This window comes from Diabrotica undecimpunctata, chromosome 7 (assembly GCF_040954645.1).
Source record: "Diabrotica undecimpunctata isolate CICGRU chromosome 7, icDiaUnde3, whole genome shotgun sequence".
Classification (NCBI taxonomy): domain Eukaryota; kingdom Metazoa; phylum Arthropoda; class Insecta; order Coleoptera; family Chrysomelidae; genus Diabrotica; species Diabrotica undecimpunctata.
This window is the reverse complement of record NC_092809.1, coordinates 4,344,267-4,369,917: the sequence shown is the minus strand read 5'-3', so window position 1 is coordinate 4,369,917 and position 25,651 is coordinate 4,344,267. Positions and strand designations below refer to the sequence as shown.

General features: G+C 33.2%; 1 protein-coding gene across 3 annotated transcripts in view; it reads right to left on the bottom strand.

The window, feature by feature from the left end:
• Nucleotides 1-25,651, bottom strand: part of LOC140444919 (kelch-like protein 17) — a 103,061-nt gene that overhangs the window by 13,951 nt on the left and 63,459 nt on the right. For all 3 annotated transcript variants that reach the window (XM_072536617.1, XM_072536619.1, XM_072536618.1), the window contains exons 3-6: nucleotides 15,441-15,537; nucleotides 11,082-11,318; nucleotides 6,937-7,043; nucleotides 402-518 (exon numbers count right to left, since the gene is read on the bottom strand). In XM_072536617.1, the coding sequence (XP_072392718.1) occupies nucleotides 402-518; nucleotides 6,937-7,043; nucleotides 11,082-11,318; nucleotides 15,441-15,537 (558 nt within the window). The remainder of the gene's footprint in view (nucleotides 1-401; nucleotides 519-6,936; nucleotides 7,044-11,081; nucleotides 11,319-15,440; nucleotides 15,538-25,651) is intronic.

Genomic DNA, 25,651 nt, shown 5'->3' with positions numbered 1-25,651 from the left:
CAAGTTACTTTATATCTAAATACACGCAAACAGCGAAGTGAGCTGCAGGCCACTTAAGATTAAAAGTCCTTTCAATACACAGACAAATCTAAATACAAAGGAGTCTCGTTGATTAAGTCTCTAATATATAAGCATCATTGTGATAAAAAGTTGTCACCAAAAACGGCTTACAAAAGTGTCTAGAAGTAGTAGCAACGGATGACCTGACCCTCGCTTAGGCAATGAGTAGGCAAGAATAAACGCGTGGGTAATGTGCTTTTTATATGACAAATTAAACTACATGGACTTGATGTAAGTTATGGATTCGACTGCTACTTAATGGAAATTTATTTTATCTAACAATAAAGCACTAAAAACTTTTGTTTCTCCCAAAATGTATTACTTTATTGATTTTTACTTACTCTTGATATATATTTACTTCTTTCTGCTAGATCATGCTTCACCCAATTCAAAACAGCGGTGAATACATCTTCTTCGGAAGAAATGTTTAACTGGCTATTTGATATCAATTCATTTACCTAAAAATGTAATATTTAGTTTATTACATATGTAATATAACATTAGAGACTAACATGCGCTAATATTTTGCTACTTCCAACTTAAAGTAAACAATTTTATTTCATTTATATTAACCCTTTCGAGACTCCAGGTACATATGTGTACCACTATGTTTGCATACAAGCCTAAAGTGATATTTTGCCGTTAAATATTATTTAAAAATGTCCAGTCAGTTCTCCATTGCATCGTTTGAGTCACGTTCACGTGTAGCCGAGTAAAATATTTTAGTTAACCTAGAATTTGCGAGTTTTAGATGTGTTGGTTGCTACAGTCAGCATAAATACATTGTTTTTGATACAAATTATAGTTAAATTGTATTATATCATTTTACAGACTGTTTGTTTTTGTGTCTTTTTATAGTAAGTATATTTAGATTGTTATTTATTTATAGTAAAATAAACATTTGACTGTTTTTAAAACCTATGGTACTAATAAGTACCAATAGTCTTATAGTACGGTATGTAAGTGTACCATTAGTCTTATTCATGTCATTTTTAGATATGGATAAGAAAAGGCCACTTACACAGAAAGAACTTCAATATTATGCAGAATTATCATTTTCCGAGTCTGGAAGTAGTGATGACATGTATAAGCCTTCTGATGATGAATCGGAATCAGACGAGGACTGCAAAGATAATTTTCACGAAACTTCTGATGAAGAATCAGAATCAGAGTTAGAAGTTCGTGATACACAGGAAACTTTACAAGAAACTGCCACACCTAGTAGTTCTTTTGTGTTGTGGTCAACACCAAATGAAGGTTTTGCTCCGAAAAAACAAATTTCAAGTCAACGTAGTTGTACATTGGATGCTGGCATACAATCTAACTTGACGCCATACCAATATTTCAAAAAGTTGTTTCCACGTTCTTTGTATATGTATATTGCTCAATGCACTAATGAAAGGATTGAAATATGTAAGCAGTCAAGAAGAAACGCTCGTCTGAAAGCAACTGACTTAGGAGAAATTCAAATAGTTCTTGGTTGTATGCTAGTTATGTGCTACAACCGTGTACCAGAAATCAGTAATTATTGGTCAACTCATCCTTCACTGGGAAACGTTTCAATTCAAAATGCAATATCCCGTGACAGATTCAAAGTTATATCGTCAAAAATGTATTTTGCATCACCAAAGAAACCAACAGAAGCCTCAAAAACGTATTACATTGATGACGTTGTACAATGCTTGAAAGGTACCTTTCAAAAATATCGACAAGACAGCAGTTTTCAAAGTATCGACGAGTCCATGACGAAATTCAAAGGTCGATCGTCACTCAAACAGTATATGCCGCTAAAACCAGTAAAAAGGGGAATCAAAATGTGGCTTAGGTCAGACTCGTTTACTGGATATACCTACGACTTCAACATCTACACAGGTCGCGAAACTGAATATGTAGAAGGAACTCTTGGGGAACGTGTAGTGAACAAACTTGTTTCCACAGCAAAAGAAAGAGATATAACATTTTGCTTTGATCGTTTTTTTACTTCGGTTTGTCTGTTGGAAAATATAGAGTACGCAGCAATAGGGACCTGTAACCAAAATAGAAAAAACTTGCCAAAAATAAAAGATAAATTGCAAAGAGGTGAATGCGTATTTCAGTGCAGTGAAAACGGACTAATGTTTGTGAAATGGCAGGACACCAAGGAAGTCTTGATGCTGAGTAATTGCCATAATGACAGTGTTTCATCTATCAATAAAACCATGAGAGATGGTTCGAAAGTAAATGTGTCCTGTCCAGAAATGATAGCGTGCTACAGGAAAATTATGGGTGGGGTTGATCTAGCAGACCAAATGGTAGGATTGTACGATTTAGATCGTAAATCAAACAAATGGTGGAAAAAAGTATTCCATCGCTTACTTATGATGTCAGTTGTAAACTCATGGATTATTTATAATGAAAAAAATAAGAAAAAAATTCCTCTGATTCAATTTTTGGTACCTCTGGCAGAAGAAATGATAGCTGAAGGACAAAAAATAGCTGCTATACGACGTTTATCTAAGAATGGAAGAATATATATGAAAAGAAAACGTTTCGAGAGTGTATCATTACATCTTCCAATTGAAGGAAGCACAAGAAGACGATGTAAAATGTGCACTGATAATAAAACTCAAACACGTACAAAAACCCTTTGCGAAGAGTGTGACATTCCTTTATGTAAAAACTGTTTCGCAGTATATCACCGTAAATAATATTTTGTATTTTTAAGTAATTGTTTTGTATTTTTGAGTAATAAAGTAATACAAATATATTATGTGGTATATAATAATATTTTTATGTGGGACTGTTGATACACATATGTACCAATACACAAGACTAATGGTACATATGTGTACCACTACCCCCACGAACACTCTAACGTTTTCATTAACATTTTTTTTTAAAAAAGGGTATATTTGTGTATATAAAAATAAAAAACCACAAAAATATGTTTTTAAAACTCGTTAAAAAAAACCGTCTCGAAAGGGTTAAATGATAAACAACATAACGTTATGGGAAATTGATATTCAGAGAAATTTACGGAAGATAGGAAAGTACAGAAGGCAAATAGTCAAAATACAAAGTATACGTTGACTTCAAACTGCAAAATTTCCATATACGTCGAACTTTACCACAGTAGGACGGTGTGGTATGCAAACATATGTCGTTGTCTATGATTTTGCATGTGCGCCACCTGTATTAAAATATTTTAACTTAGAATACATGATTTCGACTGTGTGTCGAAATTTCAACAGCAGTGTTGTAGTTCTGACGTTGATAGTAAAATATAAACAAATCGGTAAGTAATAACACGTATTTTGCTGTAATGTTTTTAGGATTCATTTAGAAAAGGTGTATTTATAATCTAAAAGATACAGGTACTTTTTATTTTGAGAAATTTTAGCAAAAATTTCACCTAAAAAGTATGTTGTTTAGAATCAACGTTGACGCTAAGTGGTAATGGTTATAAAAACATCAATTTTTTTTTTCAGAAATATGGATATTCCTTCTCTTACGTGTAACAGAAGAAAAAAAAACGAGCTACGTAGTTCCTGTTAGCGCAAATGTATTAGATACAGAAAGTGTATCCGATGATGAGCTGATCCAACCAGAGGACCTCTGGCCAGAGCGATGGATGTTGCTCTCTAGGCGGAATCATCTTATTAACACCCTTGGTGCGTAAATAACTAATAAACTATTGTTTTTAAATTGATAATATAGCGCGTATGGCAGGGTGGGCGCTCATTTGTACAATAAGAATTTAAAAAAATGTGTGCCCTAGATCTTGTTTCTCTCTCTTATACACGCCGCAGCCCTAAGCGCCTGTCCTGTCATAACCGCTTCGTTAACAAATTAAAAGAATGTTCTAAAATAAGATAGCCCCATTATACTTATCTGAAATAATAGAATAAGCTCTGAACTTGAATTAAGGTTCTTGGTAAATTCAGAAATAATGTTTTTTACTTATATTTTTAATCCTTGAAAATTTTGCGTTTTTCTCAATTTTAAATTATTTATAACTAGAAAACGATCAAGTTTACAAAAAAATACAACAAACTTATTTTGTTCAGGATGATCCAAAAAATAAAAAAAAAATTGTTCGGGCCGAAACAATTGATTGTTACAATTTGTTTAAAAAACAATTGTTTAAAAAAATTTGAATAACTTTTCGCCTAGGTGACCCCTTAAACTTTATTTTGTAGTGTCTCATGAAAGTGATTATACAAAAAAATCTAATGGGATTATTTTTCCAAACAAACTTGAGCTTTTCGCCTTGTGTATTCTAAATTATTTTTAAAAAAATTTACGTCAAATGACTAGAACTAGTTTGGTGGACTGCTAGAAAGTATCAAAAAATGAATTGCGTTGTTCTTGCAATAATTTCATAGTATAAAACAATTTTTTAGAGGTTTAGATATCTAGGAATAGATATAACTAGTTACCGAGGTGTTGAAGAAGAAGTACGACAACAAAGCTTAAAAGCAAGTAAAGCAGTGGGATCTCTTAATGACACAATCTGGAAAAACAAACACCTAAGACAAAACACAAAAACAAGAATCTATTATATTCGTCGGAATACTCCGACGAATATTAGAGAAAAGTCTGTTGGATAGAAAGAGGAGTAAAAACGTAAGAAGAGCATGCAATATATAAGACATAATACGAATACGAATAATACGAATACATAGTATGAATAGCACGAGATAAGTCATCAAATGGACGAAGAAGTATTGGCATACCAAGAAAAAGATGGTGCGATAATTTAAACAATTCAGGAGGTTTACATTGAAGAAGAAATAGGCTTTATAGAAAAAGGAAGAAGAAGAAGAAGAAAATAATTTTTTGATATTACCAGTAATGGATATTGCTAGTTCAGTCAAGTTCACCCAACAGTAGCATCTGACATTACATAAAATTTATTTTTATATATATTTATTAGTAATTAGGACATTAAAAACTACTTATAATGAATATTAACTACTATTATTCTCGTTATGAAGCTATCAAGTAGGACCTATCCCTGAATGGGACTTCCTCACATTACACTGGTTTCCAAAATTCTGGAAACTTTACAAAAATTATCGTTTTTTTAAAGCAAGACTCGTCTCATGATCATGATTTATATAGTTTACCATTACAATTACATTTTTATTTAATTGTTTCATATTCCTGCATAATATTTTGTGTATTTCTCACTCTTTTTTTATTAATATCATTATTTAATAAAATATGGAACCAGATTCAAGCGAAACGCCGAAAATCCGAGATTTGTGAATGACAACATTGGCAATACTGTATTGCGTCAGGGTTTTGCTAGTTAGTCAACAACCCAACTGGAAGCGGTTAGGTAACCTTTAGTACAGTTTCGTGAGGCTTCCAGTGTTTATTAATGACATCAGGTAGTTGTTACTAAGGTGATATTGTTTAATTGTCGGAGAGGAATTCATCAGCGTCGATTCAACGAAAATGGCAACCAGAAACCCAAAACATGTTGACTGGTCACCAGGAAAGAGAGCCAAAGAAATTATCCTTCGAGAAGAAGGTTACACTTATCAAGAAATAGCAAACAAATTGGGTGGTGGCGCCACAAAATCAGGTGTAATGAAAGTTTGCAAACGTGGAACGACAAAATAAGCAAAAAGATCTGGCAGAAAACGCAAAGTTAGTAAGTTTCTAAAGAAGATCGTCGCAGATCCGGAAAAGATATTAACGGTATTGTCAAATCAACTGGATTACAAATATCGGACCGCACTATCAGAAGAAAGTTGTGTGAAAATGGATTGCGAGCACGAATTCCTAGAAAGAAGCCGTTCCTGAACAAAAAACAGAGGCAAAAACGCATTGATTGGGCTTTGGCACACAGAGGGTAGACAGAAGAAAAATAGAGTAAAGTAATTTGGAGTGATGAAACCAAAATCTCGATCTTTGGGAGTGACGGAGTAAAGTTTGTTCGTCGCCTACCGGGAGAAGACCTTTTGCCCCAGTGTACTACGGTCACTATGAAGCATCCTGTGAGTGTCATGGTATGGGCTTGCATAACCACTAATGAAGTTGGACGTTTAGCAATCATAGAGGGCAATATTAATGCAAAAAATATCAGGAAGAGATGCTGCAAGCCAAACTGCTGCCGACTATCAGAGATTTGTTCGAAGGGGATGCCCAACAATGCATCTTTCAGCAGGATGGAGCGCCTTGTCATACGGCTAAGACTTTCATGGAATGGTTGAGAAACCATGATGTTACTGTTCTGCCTTGGCCTGGAAATAGTCCCGATCTAAATCCAATAGAAAATTTTTGGTCAAGGCTGAAGGTCTTAGTATCACGCCGAAACCCAAGCAACAAGAGAGAACTGATAGAAGCCATTATTTAAAACTGGTTTAGAGTTATTACACCAGAAGATTTGGCTCGTCTCATCAACTCCATACCTCGCAGAATTAAGTCTGTCCTAAAAACAAAGGTTATCCTACCAAATACTAATTTTGTTGATAATATTCCTTGTACCATGTTTTTTTAAATATATCTACTAATAGCTAACGGCTGTTATTTTATTTATTTTTAAATTTTTAGAGGATTTTCCCCCTTAAAATAGATATTAAACATTAAGTAGAAGCATAAGACGATGTAATAAAATTATAGATAAACTTATAAATAACATGTCTTGTGAAAAAGAGGAATGCTGATAACAAAACTAAAATTTTTGAAAAGTTTCCAGAATTTTGGCATAGTGTATATGGTCTTAAATCTTTGTCGTTAAAATTTAAATAACTAAATAATATAGTAATATAAATAATAAATAATAAAGTAAAATTTTGAATATTTTTGTACACAATTTATATAATGTAAATAATATCTGTTTTAAATCAATATTATAGAAATAGTCGTTAAAATAACTTTTATTACCTCTTCAAATGGTAACAGAAGAAACTCCTCAGTGCCTACAACTTGTTGAAAATTTTGCAATGCGTAGACATGCGACTTAAGATGAAGTTCTTTGCAGGAATGTGTATCTAAAAAAAGGCAAGTTAGTTTGGTAATAAAATTTTTAATTAAAAAGGAAAACTTTTTAAAAATGCTAATGTAAAATGTATCGTTTTGTGTTTTTATAGATAATGAAATAAAGATATTGAAATAACATAACGAATAAAAGATAACTCTTGTTATACATTCTTCCAGAATCTGTTTACTTATCTCTTTTTTGAAAAGTATTTTCGGAGTGGACATTGTAGGTAGAAAGTTGGAAGGTGCTAATTACAGAAAACTTTACATGCAAGTGAAGTTCTTCTTAAACTCATTATTGAAAGGCGAAAACTGTTTCTTCTGCCTCAAGAAATCCACAGAATCAACGATACCAATCTAGCTGTTATTAAGAAGCATGGGTTAAATAGCTTTTTTATAGGATATTGCTACTGTGCCAACCACATTAAAAGTGAGTAAAGAGAGTCAAGCCAGGTTTTTATTTTAATTAGATCAGAAGTTATAGTTTCATGATCAGTTGGAATATAAGAGTTTCTCCAGATGATACTAATATCATCATCAGCAAAAAGTTAGAAAAATTAAGTTAGTAATGTCATTTATAAAAATAAGAAAAAGTATAAAACGCAATACTGAACCTTGAAGTACTCCACATACAATGCTTTCGTGGCCAGAATCATTATCATTTGCTCTAACTGATTGTTTCCTATTGTCATAAAATGTCGTGATTTACACAAACAAAATCTTTGGCATAGTCACAAAAAACAATGACAGTGTAAAAATTATTGTTAAGTGCTTGGTAAACCTTATATAGTACAAGTACAGAAGACATAGCATCATTGGTACATTTATTCGATAAAAAGCCGAACTGAAAGGACATAAGTTTTTTACAAGTATTTTAATAATTTTGGATGAGACCGGTAGTAAGGCGATAGGCCTATAGTTGCAGGCATTCGATTTTTCTCCATTTTTATGAAGAAGAATAATAATGGCTGCCTTTATGCACTCTACAAATATAGCTTTTTTAAAGAAACCATTAATTAGTGGGAACAGGACTTTTAACAAATTTTTTAGAAGATTTAAAATCATTTTTATGGACAGTATATCAGTACTATAGGAATATTTGCTTTTAATACTATTGCTATTTTGGATCAGTTCAAATTTATCAACTGGTCTTTATCATCATCCAGCCCCATTTTCACATCCATTGTTGGATATAGGCCTCCTCCAAACGTCTCCAGTTCACTCTATCTCTAGCTGCTGCAATCCAGTTTATTTCTATTCCCTTTAGGTCGTCGGTCCATCGGAGGGTGGTCTGCCTCGACTTCGCTTGTCGGCTCTTGGTCTCCACTCCAATAATCTCTTCGTCTATCTTCCGTCTTCCATTCTAGCAACATGTCCAGCCCACCTCCACTTTTTGTTATTGATTCGCAATATAATGTCGTCTGCGCCAGTTCGTCGGCGTATCTCCTCATTTCTCACGCGATCTTTCAAGGTCAGGCCCAGCATTGATCTCTCCATTCGCCTTTGCGTTACCCTCAGTTTTTCGGCAGTAGCTTTCGTTAAAGTTAGGGTCTCTGCTCCATAGGTCAAGACTGGCAAGATGCATTGGTTAAATGCCTTTATTTTCAGGTGAGTTGGGGTATTTGTTTTAAAAATGTCTCTCATCCTTCCATATGCCGCCCATCCCAACGTGATTCGTCTATTTAGCTCGTAGGTTTGGTTGTCTCTGGTTATTCTAATTTCATGACCCAAGTATTGTGTATTTATCGATTGTGTATTTATCGATTAATTATACCTTGTTGTTATTGATCTGTATCTCTTCGATGGGAACCATATTGGTCATCATTTTGGTTTTCTCGAAATTTATCTCCATGTAACCCTTACAACTGGTTTTACAAAGAATAAATTCGAGACTTTTTTGAATTGGGAAGATAGAAAATGAGATCTAATTGTGGAAATATAGTTGATGTTATATTTTTAATTACATTAACGAAGTATTAATTAAGATTTTCAGGGTTTGGAAGGGAAAATGTTTGAGCTGTGTTAGTTTTATTTTGAAGATCGTTTATTATGGATCAAGTTTCTTTTGCAATACTTTTAGAGCTTTTAAAAGATTTTGATAGTAGAATTTTTCAGCTCTTTTGATAAGTTATAGATAAGTTTTTCTGTACATGGTGATATATTCAATGACAGAGACGTTGGTTGTAAATTTCTTAAAGTAAAATAATGAACTCATGTTTTTGACTGATATGCAAATACATTTAATGGTCCAGAGTTTGTAATGTTTTGGCTTAATTATAATTAAAAGAAATGCCCCATTGAAAATACAGACGTACCTATCTAAAAAATCACTGAAATTATAGTTTACGTCCGCAGGAGGAAAAGTCAAGCATACATTTTGGAATTTACGAAAGTTCTAAGCAGAAAAAAATCCTACCTAAACGTCAGGTTTTCAAGAAAAGTTTGTTAAGAGTGTTTAACTTGGTATATATATTGCTTCATGATCAGATAGTCCTGCATTAATAATTGTAGAGCGTACATCAAGTGATGAGAAATTTGAGACAATATAATCAATTATGGTAGATGTTATAAGATGGAATAAGAATTACTACAACAACATAAATAACGAAATAAAAAGGGCTATTAAAATAGCAAAAGAAAATTGGTTTAGCTCGAAATGTACAGAGATAGAGTCATTACAACAAAAACATGATTCATTTAACCTCCATAAAAAGATTAAAGAAGCGGCAGGCTTATATAAACACAAGAACACTGGATTCCTGACAGATAATCAGGGAAACATAGTACTGGAAATAGAGCATAAAAGAGATATTTGGATTAAATACGTGGGAAAAACTTTTGAAGATATACGAAGTAACACTGGTATTACAACAAACACCAATTGCGAATCTGGACCACCATTTACAGTCGAAGAAGTAAAATATACCATCAAAAGCACCAAAGATGGTAAAGCAGTAGGCCCTGATAATTTTCACTCAGAATTCTTAAAACTTATGGACTATGATGGCATAAAATGGTTGACAAATATATTTAACAGTATATATGATACGGGCGTGGTTCCCCAAGAGTGGTTAGTGTCAACTTTTATAAATCTTCCAAAAAAACCCAATGCGAGAAAGTGCAAAGACTATAGAATTATAAGCCTTATGAGCCATTTACTTAAAACATTTCTAAAGGTCATCCACAAAAGAATATATACAAAATGTGAGGAACAACTAACAAGAACACAATTCGGATTTCGTGATGCTCTGGGAACACGGGAGGCCCTTTTTGCTGTACAGGTGCTATTTCAGAGATGCAGGGATGTGAATTGTGACATATACGTATGCTTTATAGATTACCAGAAGGCATTTGACAGAGTAAAACATGACAAATTAATGACTCTAATGCAAGAAATTGGAATTGACAACAAAGATCTTAGAAATATCAGAAACATTTACTACAATCAAACGGCCAAAATCAAAATAGAAGACCAGTTAACTGATAAAATTTCAATAGAACGTGGAGTACGACAGGGCTGTATTTTGTCTCCATTGTTGTTCAATATTTATTCTGAATGGGTATTTAAGGAAGCTTTAGACGGTTGTCTAAAGCTTCCTTAAAAAGGAAGCGGATAGGCACTTTAAGAAGAAGAAGATGGTAGATGTTGTTTTAGTAATTATTGTAGAAGAATTAATGTGCATTGTGAGATCATAAGATTCAAATATGTTGACCAAGGAGAGTTGGGTAGCACAAGCAGCAGCCTAATTAATATTCAAATCACCGTGTTGAATTGTTCTGCTTTTATTGGACAGGTCATCTAATAAATTTAGCAAATTCTGAAAAAATAGTTCCTTGGGCGAGTCATATAACATATAAATGCAAAGAATGTTTAGATTAAGATTTTTATTAAAAACTAAGAAAAACTCAAAGAAAACTTAATTCCACAGAAATTCATATTTTGTTACCGGAGACAAATCATTATTTGTAGAAAGAATTAAGACCTAAGCAATTTATAAAATGCTTTAAAATAAACAATTAATTATAATGTAAGCGTATTCTATACAAACCTGCAAAACTTCTAATTCCTAGACAGTTCGTTGGATGTAGCTGCCGCAACAAAAACCTGCAACATGCCTCCCTAACTTCCTGCATTTGTAACAAACTACTTGCTGGTAGTAGTACTTGAACATTATCTGGTGTAACTGTTATTTGGCCTGTATAGGCGTATTCAATTAGAAGATCGATTGCTGCAGGGTCGAGATCGTGGATCTCTATTTCTGACAGAAGATGTTCCTTCATATCTCCTGCAAAATAGCAATCTCGATTTGTAAAAATTTTGTTTTTCTCAATTTTTAATAAAGTTTAGAATTTTTTGTTTGAATAAAATTACATGTAGTAACTATAGGTAACTATAATTAACAATAAAAGTAAAAGTAGAAGAAGAACTAACCGACTCTATTGAAGCTGGTAATGGGATAAGACAGGGAGATTACCTGAGTCCTTTATTGTTCAACCTGATTATGGATGAAATAATAAAAAAAGTAAGAACTAAAAAGGATAACAAATGGGAGAGGAACAACTGAAAATAATCTGCAATGCAGACGACGCAATACTACTCTCTTACAGTGAAGATGATTTACAACGTATGCTGCACCAATTTAATATAACCGACAGAAAATTGAACATGTTAATTTCCCCAAAAAAGACAAAATGCATGGTTACAACAGCAAATTTACCAAGATGTAAATTGGAGATGGAAGTTCAGATAATAGAACAAGTGATGGGGTTAACATATCTAGGCATCACATTATCTAGCTACCGAAAGCTCGAAACTGAAGTGAGAGATCAAGTGAATAGAGCAAATAGAGCCGCAGGCTGCCTAAATGAAACAATATGGAGAAATAAAAATATGGGGGAAGATCCAAAAGGCAGAATTTTACAAAACAGTCATCAGACCAATAATGCCATACGTGGGAGAAACAAAACCTGACACAGAGAGGACAAAAAGGATGTTAGAAGGAGCACAAATGAAAACACTTAAAAAATTGATTGTAAGACACTACGGGACAGAGCTAGAAGTATAGATATACGACGTAGATGCAAGGTGGAGAACATCAAGAACAGGGTAAGAAATAGAAGAGTAGAATGGAACGATCATATAAGCCGAATGACAACAAATAGAGTAGTAAAGACGGCAAGAGACGGTTCTCCAATAGAAAGACGATCAGTAGGAAGACCACGCAAACGATAGAATGACAACTTACTGGAGGCACGTTGAAAAACAGACAGTCATGTCTATATGAAAAGAAGAAGAAGAAGAACTATAGGTTGTAAAAGAAGGACTAGGTTTTGTCAATAGAACATGGTAGTGGTTTTTATTAACTCGAATGTTGCATGCGGTTAACTTACGGGTTGGAAGCCATGCTACACAGACTATAGTGACAGAGCACCATTCATGTAGATAAAAGCATATTTGTATCGAGAAAAAGAAATCAGGGATAGATTCAGATTTGTCTACTTTATCTTTATTCTAAACTTTTACGCTTCATTGTTCATGGGACGTACCACATTACTACTACCTGTTGATAATTCAGTATTTGTTTAGTTGATTTGCTCAGTTGCATTTGCTTAGTTATAAATTTCTTTGTATTGTAAGGTCCATGACGTTTCTGGGAAATCTGATTTGACTACCTTGGATTTTGGAAATATATATTTGCGTCCTCCATCTTTTGCATCTATATAACAGATAAGTGTAGCTACTATCTTATCAAGTTTTATCATTGTACCGTTTCTTGTTTTATTCTTTGTTATCTTGTAAAATGTTTCGTATATATACTCTATCAGTTTTACAATTGTTGTCTTTAATCATCATCATCCAGTCTCAAAAGTCCACTGCTAAACATAGGCCTCTTTCTTATGTTTCCAACCCCTTCTATCTTACGCCACTCTTATCCAGTTTTTATTTTGTCTTCTTAAATCGTCAGTCCATCCTGTAGGTGGTAATCAGACGCTTCTCTTGTTTTCCCTTGGTCTCCATTCCAATAACCTGCTTGTCCATCGCCAATCCGTGATTCTAGCTATGTGTCTTGCTCATCTTCGTCTTAGTTTGCTATTCTTTGGATGACGTCAGTCACCTTGGTTCTTACAAAGATACAGAATCAACAAATCTTGAAATTCTATGTTTTTAGACTTATTTGGCAGTCTTGCATAATCTTTAATCTAATAAAATTTTCTTTTGTTAACTTTTGTAGTCAGCAGTAGCAGCAATTTCATTAAACCCAGCCTGTGAGACATGTCTAAGAATTACGTTCGGGTATAACAATTCATTGGAACGAGGTGTATTAACTTGAGTAAAATAGGAGTTACTCCACCTCGCTCCAATGCTCCAGACCATCCCTTTCCCCCTATAGCACTCTGATGCGAGATAGGGGCCCAACTATCAGTCAAATGTTCTTCATGTGGGAGTCCTGGATAATAGAAGTCCAATATGGTTCCCTAACTGATAACTAAATTCAGGTCAGCATAACGCGCGTTATTCCTGTTGTCCTCTTGTGACTTCTCCGCGAAAATAAAAATAATTGCTAGGGCTTCAAGTCACCGTTCTGGGCTGCTCCCAGTTTGTGTAGAAATACACGCCCTCTACGTAAATTTTCTTTCGCACATAGCAGAAAAGTAAAAGGTTTTAGTAAAATATGTTTGTAAATAAATATCTTTTGTAACAGTACAACGTAACATAAAGTGTCCTTAAATTTATCAAGCATTATCCACAGTTCCAGCCAGTTCCAATGTCTGGCCCGCTACTTGTGTTGTAGAAAAAAGAAAATTCACAACAGTGTACCTATATAAAACATAGATTAACATAAAGTTATAAATAAAAATAAATATTACAAACTACATCTAGTACTATTACCCATGATACTATAACAAACAAGGTATGCTCACTTGCCGTTCTAATTTTAATCGACTTTACGCATGACGTCATAGCGAGACAAAGCCAGGGTACTTGTGTGGATCTTATTTTAACGATGCATCATATGGCAACGTTGTTACATTACTGTAATGAACAACTTCGAAACTTAAACTTTTAACGGTAAGTATACCTCGATGCCATATCGTGCACTAAGAAGTTATAACTAATTACTTTCTGCGAAAACGGTGTTTGAAAATTAATAAGCAATTTGTAAAATTAATTAAAGAAACATATGAATCTTCGATTTGATTGTGTGTTTTACAAACAAAATATATATTGCTACAAAACATAAATTAAATATAAAAGGCCGGTAAAATGTAAAGAATTTGAAACATAAGTAAAAGCAAGTCATACTTCAGACTTTATGAATATCATTTAGACATTTATTTTACAATCTTCGTGACTTTTCTCTTGCGGATATTGTAATAATTATCTTTAATATTTTTATTTAGAATTAATATTAAATACATTTTACATATAAAAAAATTAATTTTACATCTTCGCTAACATTTACGTATTTTGCAGCTTCTGTTAGGTTTTTTAAATAATTTTTAGTTATTTTTAATTTGTTGTTCTTGTCATTATAACTACGAAAAATATGTTCCAGTTCACTACATTTAGTTACAAATTCCAGTGTTGGTTTGAGTAAACCACCCTCAGAAACGTGGTTTACCCAACTAAATGATTTATCGTTAGCGTCCGGAATATATCCAAGTATTTCTTTTTTTTTTGTAACTTAAATGCAATGAAACCGGCTAAATTTTCCAATCAATCCCATTCCAGGTCTTTTATATTCGAAATAATAAAATCCTGATGACTGTCAATTAAATTTTCAGGGTTAATTTCTGTATCACCACTAGGAAGGTTTAGCGAGGAAAAGATCTCTTCGGTAACAATTGCATAATAATTAATTATACTATTAGCAGAAATATTCCACTATAGTTTTTCTTTTGAACAATAGTCAGCTTCTGTAAAATGTTTTGATCATATTCTCGCGGTTTCTACATTAAATTTGTCTCGCTGAAAACATTTGAAGACCCATACTTTTACCCAAGACCCAAGATTTACTTTTTTTATTATAATTGTTTAAGCAACCCCCCCACTGCACAATACATTATGGCAACCAAATAATTAATCTTCTTTATAAAGTAGCTACAGGTAGTCGAGAGGAAGTTGCGTATGATAAATAAATTAGATGATATTAACGCGGTAAACTGAATGTTTTCATCACAAAATTTATATACCAATATAATATACAAAGTCTTTACTACATCAATGAATAAATAAAAATATCATTCATTAAGTTTTGAAGCACACAGGATAGCAACAGATAGAGCATTTAACTTGTCATCATTAAAGTTGTCTCGGGCTTACGTCACAGGTGTGCGAGAGAGATGCAAGAACATGCGCGTTGACTTATCTTGTTAGTTATAGTATCATGCTATTACCTACTTACCATTAAACATTGCAAAAAAATATGGACTAACTGACGCTAGAACGACCTTATGGGCTCTATATTTTTCTAATCCTATTTTTAACGAAATATCACAAAGCTATAAAGAAAAAAAAATAAAAATTATCGAATAGAATAGTATTTTGTTTTATTTAATTATCATAAATTGATTCTATGTTTCCTTAATATATGTTTATAATTTTTTTGTATAGTCCAATCGCTCAGGTCGGGAAAATTTTTACAGATTCATTGTCGGAACAGACAATGCACATATTCCTACCTCTAAGTATTAATAGACAAAATAAACTTACTCTTGCAGACTTCTTTCATTGAAAAATTAAGAATAGTCATGAATAATGGGAGTGTATATTCATTAATTTTCATTAAAATCTGTCCGTTTGTAAATACTTATCTATAAACGACTATAAAATTAAAAAAATTACTTTTGTTTTAACACTTTCAGGACTAAACTAAACATTCCGCAGATATCCAAAACTTTTCAGACAAAAAATTGATTAATAGTCTTGTAATAGTGCCCAAAGTTATCTATTTTTTATATCCTTAATTCCTATGGTAGGACATCGGAAACTAGTAACAGTAGTGTTTTATATTGGGACCAATTATATTATTTTAAATACAATCCAAATATTATATTTTTCTGCGAAGCCTATGCATGTTGTATTTTTTATCCTCATAAGTATGATAAAAAAAGACATACTAAAATTCATACCAAAATTTCAGTGTCTTTGTATTAGAAATATACATAGTAGTAGATCAAATTATTACGATCGGCAACAAACTTATAACTTTTTTATATCTATATTTTTTTGAAAGTTTTTTATTAAAATCATATGCTACTAAGGTAAGCCAATACGTTTTGTCACTAATAACTTTACTTTTTTGACGTTGACAGCTCTATAACTGTCATTTGTGTCAAAATATATTACAAAATACACATTGTGAGTTTTAATAATAACTATGCGTTTTAATTTTAAAGAGTTTTCACAAAATATCGATTTTTGAGAATAAAACCATAATGGATAAGGCTAAAAACATCTCTCAAACTAAAATAAGGGAGGTAAAGACATTTTTATAGAATACCAAGCTTTCCTACGTTAGATAGCTCACCAGTGACAAGTAGCACCAGCAACAGTGAGCAATATCAAGAAAAACATTGATACCAACAAACCCCTGACTCATCAACGTGCCCAAAAATGTGTCACTACACCCAAAGGCGAGGAAAAAATTAGAAATATCTTCGTAAACAATAGAAAGAAACCACGAAATATTCTCATGGGACTTATTCGTGAAGCTAAGATGCAAGTTTTTGGCATGACAGTCTGCAGAAGGCTTGCTGAGCAAGGTTTCAAATCATGTCATCCTGTCAAAATACCAAAGTTGACAGTTGCAATGATCAAAAAGATACTGGAATTAGAAAGGACTTAAGGACTGAAATAAGAAAAACTATATCACTACTAAAGTTTAAATGCCTATAACCAATCTTTTTTTAAATATCTTTATTTTTTTATTCACAGGTTTTTTTCTCCGATGAGTCTACAATGGGAAAGTCGATTTTCGTCCGAAGACGGGTAGGTGAAAAGTATCACAAGGATTGCATAGTGAAGCAAATAAAGCATCATTTCAAGACCATGGTATAGATTGTCATCAGTAGCAAGGGCACAGTGAGGCTGAACATTGTGAATGGAATCAACATCAAGCATATTGAAGTTCTGAATAAAAAGCTTATGTCACAATTAAACAGGGGACCATAAGGCAAAAACAGTAACATCATACCTGAAAAAAAAAGAAAATTAAAGTAGCCAGGCAATCCCCCAGACCTTAACTTGATCGAAAATCTATGGGAGCTTATGAAGAGGGGGATTGCCCAAGAAATTGTCACAGCTAAGCAGCAGTAAATTAAGGGACTCATTGTCACCTGGCACAGAGAGGATAAAATAAAAGAAGACTGCCTGAAAACATTCAAATCATGCCAAAAAGGATCCAAGCTGTGATTGAAACTAAAGAAGGTCACACGAAATTTAAAAAAAAAATTGTTATTTAAGGTCAAGAAAAAAATATTTTAAAATTTTGTAAAAAACGTATTCCTGATCTATTTGTATATTATACTCACATCATTAGATGCTTATATGCAGTTTTATTCTTTATTAAACACCAAAATACAAAGTTTTTTGCAGTGATCATAATAATTTGGTCACCCGTTATCGAAACTGAAATTGTAGTATATTTTTTTAAATCCAATGTTCTAATTGAACGGTTCTAAAAGCTACGAGTTAAAATGATATTATCTAAATCTCCTCTCAAATATGCAGCTTCAATAAAATTTTGCTTCAATTTCCATCTAATCTCCGTTCATAAAATCACATTTTAATTCCACTTTGCTTTAGGGATTTATTTTTTTTTTCAGGAAAAGTAATAGCGTATACGAATCGAGTGTTGCACGTTAATCAGTAGTTAGCTGTCTGCTCGGAAAATAGATTGGATGTTTTTGGATCCAAAAACTTCGTCAAGTGCCGAAGTTTTCGATCGTTCTTTTCGAAGGGCTAATTTCAATGGAATTCGGGGAAAACTTTTTATAAGTAATTGAATTAAAATATAGAATACATTTCTAAAGTTGTTTGTCTCTGGCATTTCTTGATAGAATATATTTTTTGGAAAAAATGTCAAATCGACAATGTTACCAGTACATAAAGAAAGTAATAAATTGTCCTCATTAATCGTTAAATATAAAATAAATAAATATATCCCACTTTTATTTTTCCTTTACAGCCTCTAATAAATAAAAATTTGGGCGTTTTATAACACCATTTAAAGTAAAACCATCAAAATTGTTTTACTAGTTTCAACGTTGGTTTTTTTAAATAATTTCATATCCATTAAAAAATATTAATTCTTCCATTTCCCTATCCATGTATCCCAACACAGACACCAGAAATTTTAAAACTTAAGTCAGAAGGTTACTCAAATGGAAGATGTGCAACAAGGCAATTGGCTGAGGTTCCATCGGCTATAACAAGAGCATTTGCAAAAGCGACGGAGCCTTCAAAAGCCCTAGCACGAAGAAAAATAGAAAAAAAGTGAAAAGATTGAAAAAGTTGAGGATACGAGCGACAAGAAAACCACAAGAAAGATGAACAAAAAGCAACGACTCATATAAAATGACAGCAACGGGGATAATGAATATAAGCTGGCAAACATGGAAAGGCTACTGTACGCAAAAGACGTATGCATATAGCAAAATAAACTGATAAGTTAACTACGATAAAAAGTATCAGAATTGCAGGACACAATTGTAAAATTAAGCCGAAACATCATCGGTCACATCAATACAAAATTCGACCAACTAGAAGCTCCTAGCTCGAACAAAAAACCTGAGGAAAGCAGATCAAACCAGTTTGAGCAATCAGTCGTAGGTACATCCACCGAAGATACCAACGCGGGCGACCCCAAAAATAACGCAGCAAAAAGTCGAGATGCCAAGAAAAGTGGCTGAATAAAGTTCTCTTATTACGAAAAACAAATGTTACCAAAAATCTTCTATTTTTATAAATTAAAGGTGGTAAATAGTCGGACCAGCTCTTTAAGATTTGGTTTAAATCCAATATATACCCGGAGAGTGGAGTGGGTAAAATGTTATGGCCCAATTTATCGAATAATGCCGCGTATCAGACCATTAGCCATAACCCAGCGGAGGTGTTGTTGTCACCTGTCAAGAACTACACTTTATGTTTATAGTTTAAATTTTTATTCAATAGTGAGGTTAATTTAATGCTCAGAGCAAAGAATATGGATTATTACAATGATTTGAATAACCCCAGCGTATATATATATATATATATATATATATATATATATATATATATACCTTAGGTGTACACTACTTTGTCAACGGTAAGTTTCTAACTTAATATTATATCACACCGTTTGTATTTTGTGGTAATTTATTCCTACTAAGTTTCTAACACTAACTTAACTAAATTAAATAAACCTTGTAATCTATACCCCTAATTAGTAACTAAATATCTAACTTTACTTGTGATCTAACTTAATCTAGTTATACTTTAAACTACTTATTATAATTTAAGGTTACTTTTATTTCAGATATCAATAGTTTCAATTATCTAAACGTCTGGTGGAAGAGAAGGTTATTATAAATACATCAGTTGTATGTAACCACAGATAAACTATTTGAATATGTGACTAGTATTATCCCAAATATGATAAGGTAGACAAGATGGTTGCAGGGAAGGTAAAATGGTTAATTCTTACTAAGTTTATTGTTCACTTTCCTTCTTAGGGTCTATAGCTTGGTCTTCTATATATCCAATAACCCTACAATCAGCTTCTTGAAGTTGTAGATCCAAACGACGAACAGCTTGTATGGAAGCCAATAAAAAGTAAACGCCAAATAGAAGATTTGAAGGAGGAGAAGAATATAAAATAAAAGTATAAGGTCTGAAAGTAAAAGAATAGTCTTAGAAAGTGTTTAAGTTGTGATTGATGGAATAATAGGTCTTAGATAGGACTTACCGTTGATGTAAGATGACCTTAATGTAAAATAATTCTCAATCAAGAATTTAATCCGCTATAAGCGCCCATTTTACAAATAGAATTGATTCCTGATCCTGTTGAGGTGAAATTGAGTTTTAAATCCAGAAATTTCCTGTATATTTAGTACCCTTGGCACATGTGAACCCAAAAATCTCAACTTTTTTTCTCAAAAAAAAACAACTCAAAAAACCCACAAATCCAACTTTTAAACGAACTGATGACAAGATATCCTGTCTCCAACCTATTAGGACCAACAATTCAAAGTACAACTTTTAGTTCCATGAACCAATACATTGACCTTTAGAAGTTGTTGTCAAATAACCTGTAAAAAGAGGCTTAATGTCATGTCACTCAAGATAAGCATACCCTGCCTTTAACCTAACAGGTGACAGTTTTGATAAAGAAAACATTTAATAAGAAAACAATAACCTAAAGAAGAACAATTTGAAAGATACATGAAGACACTACCAGAAGAAAAATCAAGCCCTTTATGAAACTATAACTAAGTAAGTTTTTATAAAATAAATTCAAAGCCAATTTATTGTCTATTTTATTTCTAGTTTCATTGACCACATAAGGAAAATATACAAAGGAAATATTAAACTTGTAACACAAAAGAATTGATTTTCCATCTCTAACAACAAAGGAATGTCATGTACAAAAAGAGAAAAGCTCTTGCGCTCTTTCACTCCCAATTAGACCTGGAAAACAACCAAAAACAACACAATATAAACCGCCTGTAATAGAAGCGAGATACTCTGAAGGATACTTGAAGATAGGCCCTTGGAATTTAGGCGGCATAAGGTAGCGGAAAACAAAGTAAACCAACTATAAAATACTCGCATTGGAATAAACAACGTTCTAGTGATAAACAACTCACAAGAAATAAAGAAAATAGTCCTACAGTTTGAGAATATGATACATATACACTCAGAAACAGCACTACAGAACAAGCATCAGAAGATTCAGGGACATAAACCAGGAAATAAAGAATATGACAAGGGAAAAGAACAGAGCTAAAACAGGAGCTAAAAAAACAAGAAAACAGGAGGACAAATACAGGTCAAACCTACTAAATAGGGGACAGTCAACTAAGAGATCCATCCAGAGAGAAAGAAAACCCATCCCCCAATACACGGCGAGAATAAAATTCTCTAGTGTGTACAGTAAATTATCAGCCAGACGAAAATATAGAAATTAAAAAAGAAGTCGAAGAACAACAAGAAAGGCGCGAGGAATCAAACGAAGTCATTCCTCCAACATCTCCAGAGGAAATAAATGAATAAATAAAAACCAGTTCCCGAAGGAAAGCTCCTGGTCCAGATCACATAACAAATAGAGCTCTGAAATACTTACTGGCATACCGACTTACTTAGTATTACTAACTAACATACCAAACGCCACATTAATATATATATATATATATATATATATATATATATATATATATATATATATATATATATATATATATATATATAGATATTCCAAATTCCAAAAAAATAATTCCAAAGCCAAAAAAGAACACTACGTTTCCACAAAAATACTAGTCCTGTATTTTTGTGGAAACGATATCCAGCAATCAGCAAGATTTTGGAAAGAGTCATCCCACGCAGACTCAGGGCAGAAACAGACCGGCTAGGACTAATTCCAGAAACTGAATTTGGCTTCCAAGCAGATCACTCCAGCGAGCTACAGTACCCATATTAACAAAGTATATAGCAGCTGGTTTCAACGATAAACTATACACAGGAGCAGCCTTAGTGGACATAAGCAAAGCATTTGATAAAGTTTTGAATAAAGGATTAACATACAAAATGAGAGGCTACGGACACAGTGGGGCCTGACGAAACTGATCTGTTCTCACTTAGACAACCGGAACTTTCGAGTTTGGAACACTACTCACCCTTTATGTCGATGACACAGCGATAGCGGACAAGCAAAGATATGTAGATATTTCAGTAAACAACCTACAAATGACGTAGGACTTTCTGTAAAAGGGAAAAAACTTTCTGTAAAAGGGAAGAGGTGCTCTTTAAAAAGAGACATCAACACCCAGAGGAATAACTGACAGTGCAAAATAATCCCATCGAATGGAAAAGTGATACTGAATATCTGAGAGTCATAATGGATCAGGCACTAACTTTCAAAAAACATGTAGACGCCATACTACAAAAAGCAAATATGGCAAAAGCGTCAATAAGACTCGTAGGTATAAAAAACAAATTAAGAATAAAAACTAAAATAAGCTAAAGGTTGCAAAACAAAACAAATAAGAAGACAAATAAGAAAATAAGAAGAGGATACAAGCGGCCCGCAACAGTCGCTTAAGAAAAACAGTCAACGTACCCAGATATATCGCTGAGGCTGAACGTTGTCTATTCAGACAACTCCAACAAGTCAGAGTGACTGACATGATGGTGACATCGTTTCATCGATAGAAGCATAAACGTCTCAAACAACAGATACTGGCATAAACTCAAATATGTAAAATTAGAGGATAGTTCGTACTTCTATCAACGTAAATACTTACAATCACTGTGTAGGTCCAATAATAAAGACATTCTTCAAAAAAAAACCGTAAAAACCATAAAAAACAAAAATTGTCTTCGGCCAACAAAATTATCAAAAAAAGCTAACAAAAACCAAAAAGTCGAGCACGAAGGGCCCAAATCCTCGAGCACAAGGTCGCCGAACTCGGCATAGCTCAGAGCGGACACTTGAGGTCCGAGATTGATCGGTTAGGGAATCATGAAGGGAATTTAGCTAATAGTTGTGCCCCTATCGCGCATCAAAGTGCCATAGGGAGGAGGCATAAGGATGGTCTGAAGCATTGGAGCGAGGTAGAGTGACTCCCGATTACAAGAGTTAATCCTCCTTGCCCCAATGAACTGTAATACCTGAGTGTCATTCTTAAGGAATGTACAAGTCTCTCAGGCGTTCAATTAAATTGCTTGCCTACAATTTATATTTTATTAGAGATTTGTTAAAAGATCTACAGATATCAGGACAAATCACTTAAGTAAGTTTTGCGTCCATAAGTTTCTATTTCTCTGGACTACTTTTGCAATCTACCTTTCTTTTAGTTTGTAATAATAAATAGACCTGAATAGGAAGGTAAAAAGCCCAGAAGTTGGTTATTATTATAAGTAACATAGAAATTATTCCAAGGGGAAGTTTAGGCAGCAGCAGATGTTTATTTGTTTGTCTTCAAGTCCTAACGACGATATTGCTAACTCTACAATGGTAAATTTTTTAAATTTTAAAAGAATTTTTAAAAATATTTAGATTATGAATGCAATAACAAACTTGTATGACATATAAGCTTGTATGCACCGTGGGCATTAAGATAAAACCTCAGGCGACTTAGGCATAAACATCTACTTAATACCCTTGGTATATAAATAACTATTATTATCCCCTGACATGTCCATTTCAAACATTTTGTGTTTTCGCAATACCATAAACACAGCCGCTATTATATAAATGAAAAAAGTTGAGTAACTTCATGTTCACATAAAAAGTACATTAGACATGACCAACACCAATCTAAAGCGACTAGCCATAAAACGGGAACCGCAATATATTCGAAGGTCCACGAAACATTGGAAAATCGTGTTACGGGATAACGATCGACCTATTTTCAATGGTCCAGACCTTGCTAAAATAACTTTGTCTTAAGTGCAAGTACTTGATATATTTATTTTTAACACTTTCGCTGGAAATGACGTAAATAAAGGTTGTAAATCTGTGTTTTATAACAATTTAGAGATTTACTGTTTTTTTTTTATATAAATTATCACTTTTGGTTATTTTATTGATGCCACTAAGCAGTGTAATAAAATTTAGAGTAAATGAAAACTGAAATAAAAATCAGAAATTTAAAATTGCGGTTTTAATTATATTACATTATATTATATATATTATATATACAGTGTGTCAATTTGAAAAAGTATTACCCTTAATAATTTAGTCTCTAGAGAAATCTAAAAATATGCACAAGAATTTATTTGTAAGAAGGTAATTATGTAGACAAGTTTTTAACTAAATTACATCAACCCTCTAACAGAAGCGGACACACTCCCAAAATCTCTAATAGAAAGTGTTATGTATGGTTCTCATGTACGCATATACTTGGCAACGTTGCACTTGGTAAACGGAACCACAAGTGACAGCGGTGACATGACAACCAGACAGGGAGAAGACATTTAGGTTATGGACTCCATGTGAACAAGAATAATAATGTTAATTTATATATCCTTATAAAGCTTAATAAAACCTATCGTAAGTAGCTTTATGTTATATTATGTCCCCCAGTCCTAAAGAGGCATACATTATAGAAAGGGGGTTGAAAAAATCAAGTAAATCCTGAAATTAAATTAAATATCTTAATTAATTTAATTAAATAACTCGATTAAATATCGAGTTCACAACACGTGACCTGGGATTGCTAACAAAAAAAAAAGAAATAATCGCCGTGTTTTGGATGAAGCAGCACAAGTAGAAGTTTTTGTCACTTTTACTGCAGAACCTTCCACATCACTTTGCAATGTGGCACGCCAAGTAGCAATATCTTACGAAACTGTAAGAAAAGCACTAAAGTCAAACAAATGTTACCCGTATAAAATGCAATGGTGATTAAACTCATGCATGGTGGTTAGCAGAACACGAAATATGCAATTAAATATAAACCATAAGAACATCCAAAAGGTCCCCAAGTTCAGATATCTCGGTAGTTGGATAACTGAAGATCTAGATCCAGACATAGAGATACGTAGCAGGATTGAGCAAGCCAGAACAGCATTTACTAATATAAGAACGTTGCTAAGCAACAGCAGCCTTAACGCTTCGATATCGCTTTGTAAAATGTTACATTTACTCCATACTGCTATATGGTGTAGAAATCTGGACCATAAAGGCCAATGTGAGGAACCGGTTGGAGGCCTTTAAAATGTGGGTATTTAGAAGACTACTTAAAATTCCCTGGACAGACCACACAACAAATGCTGAAGTTTTAAACCGAATGGGCAGAGAACGAGAATGGCTGCCAATAGTAAAAAGAAGAAAAACTGCTTATCTGGGTCATATATTTCAAAATTACAAGTACAAGTTCTTAAAGCCTATTATGGAAGGGAAGATAGAAGATAAACAGGGCATCGGAAGAAAGAAATACTCATGGCTTAAAAACATAAGGGATTGGACAAACCTGGATGCCCATGCACTCTTTAGAGCCACACAATATCGAGAGGAGTATGCCAGAATTGTCGCCAATATCCACTTATTGGATAGGGCACCATAAGAAGATAAAATGCAAATTCTTCAACAACTTTTTGATGGTGATTTTGACAAAAGGATTGTATTTTGCAAAATAATAATGGATTTAATGATTACAAACCAAAATATTTTAAAAAATATTAGCTTTACTGATGAGTGTACGTTTTTTCTTAATGAACATGTTAAATAGCAAAATTGTCGCTAGGTACTGGAGTAATAAAAAGCCGCGACTTTTTAGGGAAGGTCATACACAGTATCCCCAGAAATTAAAAGTTTGGGGTGGTATTCTTGGGAATACTATTATTGGACCTTTATTAATTGGACCTTCTTCTATGAAGGAATAGCAATTTGAAAGAATTAGTGTGAATAGT